Genomic DNA, 12,604 nt, shown 5'->3' on the forward strand with positions numbered 1-12,604 from the left:
TCAGTACCGTATCTTGAAGCCTATCTGAATTTCTCATCTGGCAAAATACTCTGTGGAATTTCACTCCAGAAGATTTCAGAGCATTAATTTAGAAAACAGTCACATGCCTGATTTTCTTCAGAGAGTATCATCCATATATGTGTGTCTCTCACATAGGAAAAAAAAAAAGTTTAATACACCCTGGCATTACATAGCACATTCTAGAATGAAAGTTTTTGTGCAGAAACTCCAGGTATATAAGACAACACAACTGGAGAATCTCTAGGCATAGCAACCAAAATGACATGATAGACCTTAGTCTTGGAAAGAGCCATTATGTTCTTTCAGGTTAATGATCCATGAGCTAAGGAGGATTTATGCTAATTGTTATACAATAATGAGTCAAAATACACTCTTTTAAAAGACCCTAAATACATATTTACATGGTACACTGGAGCTATTATGGTTGATCAGTTAAATAATCCAAGTAATGCATAGAGTCATACTGTTAGAGCCTGTCAGGGAAGTCTAAGGATGATCTCAGTTTTTGAGTAACATAACTTCCATTACATCAAGATAAGATGATAGTATTTTATTCTGTTATACTTCTCTGCAGTGCATCTTGGTGCTAAGTTCTGTGTGGTCATTTTGAATTTGACATTTATTATGAAGACCCCCCAGTCCTAACAGCAGTAGTTTATTTTAGATTCTTAGATAAAAACCCCTTGAAACTCATATAATATTCTTGCTTTTTAGTTTGTCACTTTTTGTGACTTTTAATACAGCTGCAAGAAATAGTTCAAAATGTTAAATTTAAACATCATGCTGGATAGCTGCTCTTAAACCCTTTTGAAAGAGTGACTAATAGCCTGAACTACAGCAGCCTTTTTTTTGTCTTCCATCATCTTTCTTCTAAGCTTCTGTGAATATACAGTTTCTCGGGTATTGCCTGGTTTTGTGTATTTTTGCTTTTGTTGCACGAGATCCTAATTCTTTATGTTTTTGATGTGTTTTATCAACAAAGTACACGAACAGACCTGTGAGTTAAGAATATGAAGTGTAATCGGCTATATAATGTTGAATAATGGTCAAAGTGTAAGATGGTTATGTACAGGAGTAACTGCAGTTGCAGAGCTCACGTTTCTTTGTTGGATCCCTGCATATTTGTTGTTGCTTATTTGTGTTGGACCCTAGTGGACGTCCGTACTGGGACCAGTACTGTTTAATATCTTTATTAGTGATGTAGACAGTGGGATTGAGTGCACCCTCACCAGATTTGCAGACAACACCAGGCTGAGTGGTGTGGTTTACGTGCCTGAGGGATGGGATGCCATCCAGAGGGACCTGGACAAGCTGGACCCATGGGAAACTTATGTGGACCTCATGGGGTTCAGCAAGACCAAGTACAAGGCCCTGCCCTAGGGTTGTGACAGACCCCAGTATCAATACAGGTTGGAGGGTGAAGGGATTGAGAGGAGCTCTACCAAGAAGGGCTTGGGAGTTCTGGTGAGTGAAATGCTGGTTGTGAGCTGACAGTGTTCACTTATAATAGCCCAGAAAACGTGGCCAGTGGGTCAAGGGAGGGGATTCTGCCCTTCTACTCTGCTCTGGTACCAGAGACCTCACCTGAAGAACTGCATCCAACTCTGGGGTTGTTGACACAGGAAAAACGTGTACATGTATGAGCATGTCTGGAGGAGGCCTCAAGAATGATCTGAGGGCTGGAGTATGTCTCCTTTGAGGACAGGCCAAGAGAGTTGGGGTTGTCAACCTGGAGAAGAGAAGGCTCTGAGGAGACCTTATAGCACCTTTCAGTACTTACAAAAGGGCCTACGAGAAAGCTGGACGGGAACTTTGTAGTAGGACGTGTTGTGACTGGACAAAGGGTGATGGTTTAAACTAAAAGGTTGATTTAGGTTAGATATAAGGAAAAAGTATTTTACAGCGAGGGTGGTGAAACACTGTTACAGGTTGCCTGGAGAGATGGTGGTTGCCCCATATCTGGAAACATTCAATATCAGATTGGACAGGGCTCTGAGCACCCTGATCTAGTTGAAGATGTCCCTGTTCACTGCAGGGAAGTTGGACTAGGTGACTTGAAAGGTCTCTATTCTATGATTCTGTAATTGCTTAGTGAGCTTTTTGATTTACTTGATGTTTGGCTGAATCTCATCCTTGGGCAAGACACACAGATTCTCAGTTATGTTACATCAAGTTACAGTGCTGTTGAATAAAACCCTGAAAAGTTTTAAGTTTGGACTTAAAAGTACTGCCAGACAGTCTACTGCAATTAAATCTAAGAAATAAGAACGTTGTGCAACTGCAGCGTTTGTACAAGTACTGAAACTAAACTGGGGTTTTGTTGTTTATGGTCTTTATTGTGACAATTTTATTGTTTATGACATGTCTGGTTTCAGATTTCTCCAAGATCAAACATGAGAACTTCCTTTCAAAAAAAAAAAAAAAAGAAAAATAGAAGAAAATTAGTGCATTTATCTTACTTTCACTGTGTGGTTTTTGTATATCCTTTTTTGTTCTCTATAAACATTTTACAGCCTTTTGTGTTTAACTTGCTATGGAAAACAACCTTACCTTGTTTTTAAAGTGTGATGTCTATTTTTATTTTTATCCTTGATGCTGTTGCAAACCAAGATTGTTTCAGGGAAAAGGAGCAGGACTGAAACTTGTATAGCTTCTGATGGGTTTTGTTGTGCTTATTTTTTTTTTTTCCCCAGCTCTGAAAAGGTAATTCTACAAGGCTTTTCAGATTAGCAAGATCTCTGTTTCTGGTTATTTTTAAGGCATTAAAAGTTATTTGCCATCCTATATGTTAAAGTCCAGTTCGTTGATTCCATTGCCCAAACTTGTAACCAGCCAGCACTCAGAGTTTTTGCTGTATGGATTGTATCACATATATTCTAATAACCAAAAAATGGGCTTTATCCTCAATTTCATAGAAATCAGATTTGAAATACAGATCTGAAATAAATCAACAAAGCACAAACCATACTCTAATAAATTTTATTATTACATTACTAAGATTTGTCTCTTCCTTCTTTTTTTCAGATGATTGCAAAGGGAAAAAATGCTTCTGAGCTGTTTCCTGCTGTTGTGAAGAATGTTGCCAGTAAAAATATTGAGGTATTCCTATAACTCATTAAGCATGCTGTTATGGAAGATCTGATTATGAAAATTTTATCTAATTGTATCAGACTTCAATATAAACCATAAAATCTCTAGCATTTTTATTAGAACTTCTAGGGGTTTATTTCATTATGGTAGAAATTTTATGTGTAAATAAAGGAAACCTGTTGGGTGATTTGGAGGGAGGTATAACAGCTATTTACATTTTAAAAAAATTTCTTTATTTCGGAAAGTTTGTGAAATATGTTTGTAATTGAGAAAAGTTATTGTAGTTTAGTTGAGTTATGGTGCTTCTTCCAAAGTTTAGGGTTGTGCTACATTGTATTTGAAAAAGTATGCTGCAGATTGAAGCCGAGAGGTAAGGGTTGGGTAAAAAAAGTGTGTGTTCTTGCACCTTCATCAGGTGTTAGGCACAGAGAGTAGCTGGCTACAGTAACTACTCCAGTGAAGAGTTGTCAGAGTTACAGTTGACTTGACAAATGAGATTTGGATAAAAATAGCAAATTTGTAGTTTCAGACCTCGTAGTGACTAACAAGCATCGGTTTGATGAAAGCAGACTGAACATGCAACACTGAAAAATGTGGTAAAGAGTTGTTTGAGGCACTGAGTTTTAAGTCAACTGAATGCATGCGTCAGTTGTTCCACCCTCTTCTGGAAATGGGAGCTGTAAGTGTGCAAAGATGCTAATTCAGAGTCTTTCAGGAATTTACTGTATTAAAACTGTTTTAGAAATGGTAATTGTACTTTTAGTAATAGGCAGTAAAAGGAAGTGAGACAAGGAATCAGACTAGTTAAATATTCTTTTCCTCTTTAATTTGCGTTTGTAAGTTATGAGTACTCCAAGTCCAATTTTAAACAGAGAGACCTTACACCAAAGAGGAATGCCTTGAACAGTATTATTCATCTTATGTGCTTTTAACTTTAGTGCTGGAACCACTAGGCCAACAGAGGCAAGATTGCCCAAGCTCCAGGCTTTCAGCCCAACAGTAGTGAGCCTGAGAGTGTATTCCTGGTAGGTGTGCACATACATATAAATCTTGTATATGTATATATACAAAACAAAAATGTATATACAGAAGCAGCCCCATAAATTGTCACAGGGTATCCTGGTGAACACAAACAGCACCAGCAGTTTGTCAGTTCAAGATGAATGTCTGCTATGTGTGGATCCATCCACACTGAGTCTGCAAAGTGGCTGGCCCATGGATCTCGGTCACTCCTGTTGCTGGCACATGGATGTATGAGCCCCTGATGCTGCAGCCCTGTTTCATGCCTGTAAACCAGGACTACCCTGGTTTCTCAGTAGCTGCTCCCTCATGGACTCTCCCTTAGACACACAGCTGTGTGCATGAATTGAGCGCAACCGGACCTGGCCAGAACTCCCCTAGTCCTCTGCTGTCCAAACCCTCGTGGTTATGCCCTTAGAGAGGTACACAGAAAAAGCCTAGATCTTGCCCGCAGGCCATCCATCTGGTTTCCTTGGTAGCTGGTTGGGACTTCAGTGGTCTGTGCCAGTTCTTCCTGTTGTCTCACCCTTAGATACCCATACCCAGACTTACTTCCTTCACAGGCCACTTCACCTACCTGCCAGCCACTGCAGCTTGATCCACGTGCACACTTGCATCCGTTCCAGTCACTGGCACCACAGGGACATGGGTTTGTGCTTGGTTTCACAGACTCTGGTCTCTTCAGTTGCTGGCATTCATGGTCATGGGCTCTCTGGCCTGTGGTCCCAGCCAAGGTGTAGGCAACCAGACCCTCCCTTGTTCCAGGTGCTGACCACCATGGATTTAGAGGTCCCTATGGCTTGGCATCACATTCCAGTTACTGGGGTCACACTTAAGTACCTTCACTCTGGTCTTTCCAGTTGCTGGTGCCTATGTATATGTCAGCCCTCTAGCTTGTGGCCTGACTATAGTTGCTGGCACATACATGCACCTTCATGCTGAATAAAGAGTACTTCACCAAGGAAAATAGATAAAAATGTAATTTAATGAGTAAATGTAATGGACTGTACTGATTACGTAGAAGGGTAGATGTACCAACCAGCAAACTGTTCAGATGTGTCCAGCCATCTTATCCCTCTGTTTTCCCCAACTTGTTCTTCTCCAGATCATGTAGATTTCCTCTACTTCTCTTTCACTTTGGTTCTTCCTTGAAACATCCCATGCTAAGTCTTGTCTAAGATGCTCTTCATCTGTGTCCCATACACCCAATACGCATAAAAGACACATAAAAGACTTTCAAGTCTGAAAGGTGCTGTGGTGTTTATTGATACTTGGTGGTTTTAACATCTGGGCATGGGAGCTGAGGCTTTCCTGAAGTGGTTCTGGGAGGAGTGTGACAACGTGTTCTTTCTCCGAGTCCTAAATTTAGTTTCCCTGCTACTGCTGTGTCTCTCTCTGCGCTTCTGAGCTTATGGTTCCTGTCATTGGCTTGGGAGAAACCAGAGCAGGGTGTTGCATGCAAACATCCCTCCATCCCCCTTGTCTCTCTGTGCTCCTCTGTGGTGTGAAAACAAGGTCTTATCACATAGCCTAACACTAATTAGCAGAAGCCTTTCCCTGTTGATATTTTATGGACCTGTTTTCTTATTTTAAAACAAACATGCATTTGCATATCTTCTTTATACAAGAAGTGACTGTTAAACTGCAAAGAGATCAGGACATTCATTGAAGCCATTTGACTAATTTCTTTATCAAGTTGAGTTAGATAACAAGTTTAGATCATAATGTAGCACTATTTAGAGCTGTCTTGTGTCTCAGGAACCTTTATCATGATCCATTTTTTAGGATGCTCTTGAAATTATGAGAAATTACTGGGTTAAGTCAGATTCTTAGTACATTGATCATGATACTGTTTTCTGAAAATGTTTTGCCGAATTTCTTAAGAATTCTTACACAAATCTGTACAAATTACTAGGATGTAGTAGCAGACGATACATTGGTTTATCTGAGTAATTTTGTATCCAAGTGACTTTCCTGCCCAGAAATGGCTTCTGTTTTTATTTTAAAATCAGGGCTGAATGCTCTGATGCAGGAAAATGGAGATGAAGGAGTAGTATAACATGTTAATTTGTTTTAAGAGAAGCAAAGGGCATCTTATTGTTTACAGAAGTGCCCTATTTTATTTTTTTTTTGGTAAGTACACGCCAACCTCAGCTTGATTAAGTGCATCACGTTGTGCACGGTAAGGATACAAAAAGTGACCTAATAAACAATTGGTGGTATAGAACAAAAATAAGTCTTCATCAATAATTCATGGAGTTTGATGTGCTTATATTGATAAATTAATTAAACAAATCTGCCTGTGTTCCTCAAGCCTAATGTGCTCCTGTTATGATTAGTTTTATAGAACAGAGCATTTTAACATTGAATGAAGGTAAATGGTAAAAGAATAGTGTAGTCACGAAGCTCTGAGTGCTTTTATTTCTAGTCCCAAAGTGGTTTCAAGGAAAGGAGCCTTTCTTTGCACACCTGCAGTCATTCAGTGCACAGGCCTCTTGTGGTCAATGTTGATTGCTACTTCTCTATAGTTGAACAACAAACAATTTAGTATGATGTAACCGCCTGTGATTTAATATTATGTTTTTTTGCCAGAATAGGCACAAAGGTACATCTTCTGATAGTGACAGTAATTATTAGCGCAGCTGTAGTTGAGGGTCTTTCAGAATTTTCCATTATAAGCCCCAATAGTCAGTTTACAACTCAAATGTAAAAAAAATGTTTTCACTGCTTCCTGGGCATACAGTGGCCATGAGGGGTAAAGTGAATTAAATTGAACACCCTCCTCCCCAAAATCACACTGAGATTTTCTTAATCTTTGAACATTGCATCCTTTGTAATTGCTTATGTTGGCGGCATCTTTTAGATGCTTGTAGTCATGCAAAGGTGAATCTAATGTCCTTTGTTTTTTTCCAAAACATAGTCAGAAGTGCTCTTTTAATCACATGTAAATAGTGTAGATTACTTCAGCAGGAAGTTATATTCACTTTCAAATGTGTTAAAATAATTGATATTGAGTTTCAGGGTAAAATAAAATGAACTTGTTGAAATTCTTGGCTATTGCAGTTTAATCTATTTTTTATAAGAAAAAAAACATGAGAAGTGCTTAAGTGATCAGTTGACATATGTCAACATCTTAGATTATTCTTTATTTACTAGTTGATAATATAAGGCAGTACTTTGTGTTATTAGCCTTCATCTGACTGTGTCATTAAGCAACATTGCAGCACCTCAGGAGTTTCTATTAAAAGAATTGAAGTAAATTGCAAGACATCGGAGAAGTGTGTGAGTACTTCAGTGATATATTAGCTCTTTCTTCAAAGAATAAAATTTTGTTGAAACTATGCAATCTAGGACTTAGTTTTACAGAATTCTAAAACTCTCTGATTGTGATGTTCATTGTACTTTTTCTTTTCAGATAAAAAAGCTTGTATATGTTTATCTGATGCGCTACGCAGAGGAGCAGCAAGATCTAGCATTATTGTCCATCAGTACTTTTCAACGTGCTTTAAAAGTGAGTGACTACTGAAAAGTGACTACTAACTAACATTTCATAGGGAATTCTGAGCTAGCAGTGTGAAAATAGAAGTATTTGTGTAAGTGTAGTGTGGTAAACTAAAACATGTAAATATCTGCATCTGATAAAGTAGTTTCAAGTTATGTGATTGACAAAGTTTTTTGTACTACCTTAAACCTTGTCAAGCAGCTAAACCTGCAAGATGTAAAATTACTTCACTGAAGAAAGGCAGCAGAATGGTGCTCTCAAATCCACAGTGTAACATTTAATTTCTGGAATGCCTTTTCTCCTTCCAACATCACTTATGTATATAGCAAAAAGACCCTGTTATTGCCATGAACTACCTGTCTTCATTTTAGTTTATGTAAAAGAACTTTGTTTACAACAGAGGATTGGAAAAAAGATAAGGAAGATAGTAGTACCTAAATTAAAATATTCAGTGTGTTGCACATAGTGCTTTTTCATTAAAAGCACTGAAAAAAAGCATTTTGTAATCTTCTGTTTCAAATCAGATCACAATTAGAAATGGGATTAGAGAGCAAAGATTAGGGTTGCTTTTGAAGTGTGACTGTGGAGAAAAGAATAATTTATTAAGTCTATGTTCTTAAATTTGGCCAGTTTTATAATAAGAGAAGATCACTTTTTTCTTTTTTCTTGTACCTTTCTTGTAAGGCTACTCTAGGTTCATAATTAATTTCTGTCATATCACTTAACTCAGACCTTGCATCTTGTTGGGATATATTGCAATCAGAGCACCACTTGTGCATCTCTTGGCGCATCCCACACCAACTACAGAATTTTCTGCCCTTTTCCTTTCAACTTTTATCTCAATGTCAAATGTACTACCTTTACTATCTGTGATTGCCATGAAAAGCTAAAATTCAAATTATTTTGTGTCCTGTGTTTCTAGTGATATATGTATGCAATGATCACTTCTCATGGCATAACTCTTTTAAAAGCTGTGGGTAATGAGAACAGTAGGAAAGGGATAGGTCAAATGTTGTGGCTGAGTAGCAAAAAAAGAAGTGGTGATGTGGCAAGGAGGTAGACACCAAGCTAGTGGAGATTGTCAGCAACTAAGGAAATCTGCTATAAAAAATAGGCAAATATAATTAATTCTCTGTTAATTTTTTTAATGTTTTGTTTATCTTTTTGCAATGATTATAATTTGGCTTTATGTGTGGAGATTTTTTTCTCCCTCTGTAGAAAGAACGTTTTAGGGTATTTTCAACTTCTGTGACTGCAGATGAGATTTGCAAACTCTGGTAAGAACAAGTTGTTTTCCCAAAACTGTCCAATTAAGTGCTTTCACCATCCAGATTCTTACTACTCAGAAGCTGCTAAAATGTAAGAATTTTGAGAGTTTAGATGAACTAATCATTAAGTAATACCAGTCTGCAAATCTGTGTTGCCAGTTTTCAGTCCTTCGGAGAAATGTTCTTTAGGAAGTTCCCTTCTGGCAGGACAGTACACTGAATTAACAATGCTGCAATTTCAGTTTGCTGGATTTTGGAGGATTTAGTACCTTATTAAGCAACATTTTTCCCTCGTATCCCAAGCCCGTGATTAAAGGACAAAGTTTATGTAGCTGTTCTTCCAAATACGGGTGTGTTGGATCTCCGAGCTAACCCTAGTATTGTAAAAGAGGACCAAGAACTGGGACAAAAGAAGGGAGGAAAAGAAACAGAAAAAAGTCTCAAAACATTTAGCCTAGTATTTTGACATGTTGTTTAAAAATTCATTTTGTTACTGGCTTCAGTTTGTATCTTGACATAAAGCATAGAGTGGATTTGTTCTCAAGAACTTGAGTGTGAGTGTCACAACTGAAAACAACATTTTCATTTGACCTTTCTTAAATATAAGTAATAAAGCTGAGCTAGTGTGTCTTTGAGAATATCTGAATTCCACTTGGATTGCAACAAATGTATCAGATAATTAAATAAAATATTAGTCTTTTTTACCCATCATTCCCATATTTTGTTTGTGAAAGTGCATTATGTTAATGTTTCCTTTGTAAAATTTTCCGATTTTCATAATGTTTTAATGTTCTCGTTCTTAATTTGTTTTACTTTTTTTTTGGTTGTTGAAAATTTCTTTGTGTGAAGTGTGGCACGTTTTCTTAGTAGTGTGGCCTTCACTTACAGGCCTGACTTACAGTCAGATAGATTTACATGTTTTAATGTGTTGTTACTAATTAAGTGTAAAGACTGCAGCAAATTTATTATTTGTTTCTGCATTATCTTATTTTCTTTCTCCCCTTCCCTCCTATTCTTTAGGATCCTAATCAATTAATCCGTGCAAGTGCTTTAAGAGTTTTATCCAGTATCCGGGTCCCAATTATTGTTCCTATTATGATGCTTGCTATTAAGGAAGCCTCATCTGATTTATCTCCTTATGTGAGAAAGAATGCAGCCCATGCAATCCAAAAACTGTATAGGTAAGTGATTCTGGCAAATACTGAAAAGCAGTTTTAAGATAGTTGTGGGCTACATTTAAAAAGACTACTGGGGGTTTGGCATGTCTCAGATATGAGATCAGTTTCTTAAAACTATAACGTGTGTGCAGACATTCCATCAGTCAAGTGGTTTGGTTGGAATTCAAGCAATTCTCTTGCTTGCTAGACTAAAAGGATATAACTGTAAAGAGATACAAAAAGAGACTGATACACTATCTTTTAGTTTTTAACCTACTGGTTATTTTCATCTGCGTAACAACTGTCCTGGTGGGTATTCTCCAAATGTTAAGATTTCTCTGTTTAAAGTCTGCATCTTTCATCCTGAAGGCATTTGCTGTAGTTTGTAATGCATATGACAAAAGAATGCTAACTGGTAGAAATTTTATCTGTGCAAGTCCAAATCTTCCAGATCTTCCTCTTTTGTCAGAAATTCATGTTGGGGAAGAGTTCTTATCAAGACATTGATACTGTTTTGCAGAGGTGGGGGCAGCAGAGCTTGTACCTTTGCAAAACATCGTCAGGCGTTTATTCTACTATATACTTCATTTTTATTTCATCTACGCTAAAAAGTGGAGTTTGAGAGATGTTAGAGGTTCTGAATCAGGTAACCTCAGGCAGCTGCAGTTCCATGCCCTCTCAAACCACCCAGATGCAAGGCTGAGCATGTGTTCCTGATAGGCACATACAAGATACATGTACAACACACATACCCACAGCCATCTATACAGATGAGCAGAGACAGAAATCAGCAGTCATGCAGACAGTACCAGCACCAACAACCTTATCCTCTTGCACCTTCTGGCTGATAAGTATACAGACCCATTAGTATGCCTAGATGTGTACAATATGGATCCCCCACTGATAATCCTAGATGTTCCATGTTTCCAGGAAGTGGCTTTGCATCCCCAGTCTCCCAGTTTCTGCCACACACAAGCACACAGTGCTTGCAAACCCACCACACTTCCTGCTACAGACCCCCTCAGTCAGATACACACATGCCCTGCCCTTTCACTCAGACACTGTGAATCCCACAGTATCTCAGTTTAGAGACTCAGACTATGCTGTAAGTGGCCCATATATCTCCTCCTCTCTGCTTGTCTTGTGGGAGGTAGAGAGGAGGTGAGAGAGATTGAGACATGGTTATCTCAGTCAACCTCCAGACCTTACAGTCTCTCCAATACTTCGCCTGGATACACTGGTCCTACTGGTAAGTAAGATCTTCAGTTGTAGCACTCAGAGGCACACACAGGTGTCCAGTTTAGATCAATGGCCCCAGTTCAATACTTGGCATCCCAAGCCACCCAGTCTGGTTTGATATTCTCAGGCAGTCACACACTGACATACTTGCTCTGGTTGCTGGTGCTACTGTTATACAGGTCCGTATAACCCATGGTTTAACTCCAGCTGCTAGAGCTTAGATCTCCATATCACATATGCACATGGAATAGAGACTGCCTCTGTAGTCAGCAGGTGCACAGCATGGGTAGACGAGTGTGCTGAGCAGCAAAGCATTTAGATACACTTGACTCGTTTTGTGCACTTGTCTCCCTTTATTTTCCTACTCTTGTTCCTCCTGAAGTAATTTAGATCCCTGCACTTCTTGCATAAACATCCCATCTTGTATGATTGCAAGATGCTCTGTCTAGCATTGCTATTAAGTCTTATAGCCCTGTAACTAGAGCTCTTTTAGCCTGTTCTTTTATTTCCACTCCAAAAATGCTCCCTTCCTTGTCTAAAACATCAGGAAAGAGGAGGGGGAGGAATGTAAATTCAGTTATTGGAACCCTTACTGATGATTTGCTTGATCACATAAGAAAAACTTTTGACTTTTCCTCTGAAGGTTTTAGTCCTTGGCAGAAGATCCAGTAAAACTTCCTGACCAAAATAGAAGTGGGAATGAAAGGTGATCATAAAAGTACTTATGCAACAACGTACTGTTGCTTTGCTTATGATGATAGTGGCTTCTAACAAAGTTTTGTTATCCATTTTGCATGTTCTGGTATTGCTAGGTCTTAAAGTCTTAGTGAAGTAGTACATAGCTAGATACTCACTTTGTGAATCTGTAACTAGAAAGGCTATACTGTACATTAGGGCAGTTCATGACTCAGCATTAAAACTGAAGTGTACAGTAATGACCAAATACTCCCTTACTTATCTGTAACTGTATCCATATTGAAATGGCTTTCCAAAGGCATAGAACTACACATCTGTATCACTCTTTGTACTCACTTTCCCTTTGTATTTTCTTCTGCTTTGGCTTTGAATTCTTCCATGCTATGTAGATGCATGATGAGGAAGGAGCTGGAATGCAAAGCTGATCCTTACCTACCTAAGAAGCAGGTGTTACAATAGTGGATATCTTAGGCAAACTTTTCTCTGCTCTTTTAATATGGAAAGGATGCTACAAAGGTTGTTTTTTGCAACTTTTGTTTTTCCTGTTGTTTTACTATTTACGTAGGACTTCGAGCAGTCTATTTCGTATCAGCCTGCACACCAACTTTGTA

At 38.3% G+C, this 12,604-nt stretch overlaps 1 protein-coding gene across 4 annotated transcripts in view; it reads left to right on the plus strand.

Moving 5' to 3' along the window:
- The window catches only part of AP3B1 (adaptor related protein complex 3 subunit beta 1), a 151,516-nt gene that overhangs the window by 16,509 nt on the left and 122,403 nt on the right, over nucleotides 1-12,604 (plus strand). For all 4 annotated transcript variants that reach the window (XM_027634754.1, XM_027634752.1, XM_027634753.1 and 1 more), the window contains exons 3-5: nucleotides 3,046-3,120; nucleotides 7,547-7,642; nucleotides 9,922-10,082. In XM_027634754.1, the coding sequence (XP_027490555.1) occupies nucleotides 3,046-3,120; nucleotides 7,547-7,642; nucleotides 9,922-10,082 (332 nt within the window). The remainder of the gene's footprint in view (nucleotides 1-3,045; nucleotides 3,121-7,546; nucleotides 7,643-9,921; nucleotides 10,083-12,604) is intronic.

Source organism: Corapipo altera, unplaced genomic scaffold, assembly GCF_003945725.1.
Source record: "Corapipo altera isolate COAL_440 unplaced genomic scaffold, ASM394572v1 61411, whole genome shotgun sequence".
Classification (NCBI taxonomy): domain Eukaryota; kingdom Metazoa; phylum Chordata; class Aves; order Passeriformes; family Pipridae; genus Corapipo; species Corapipo altera.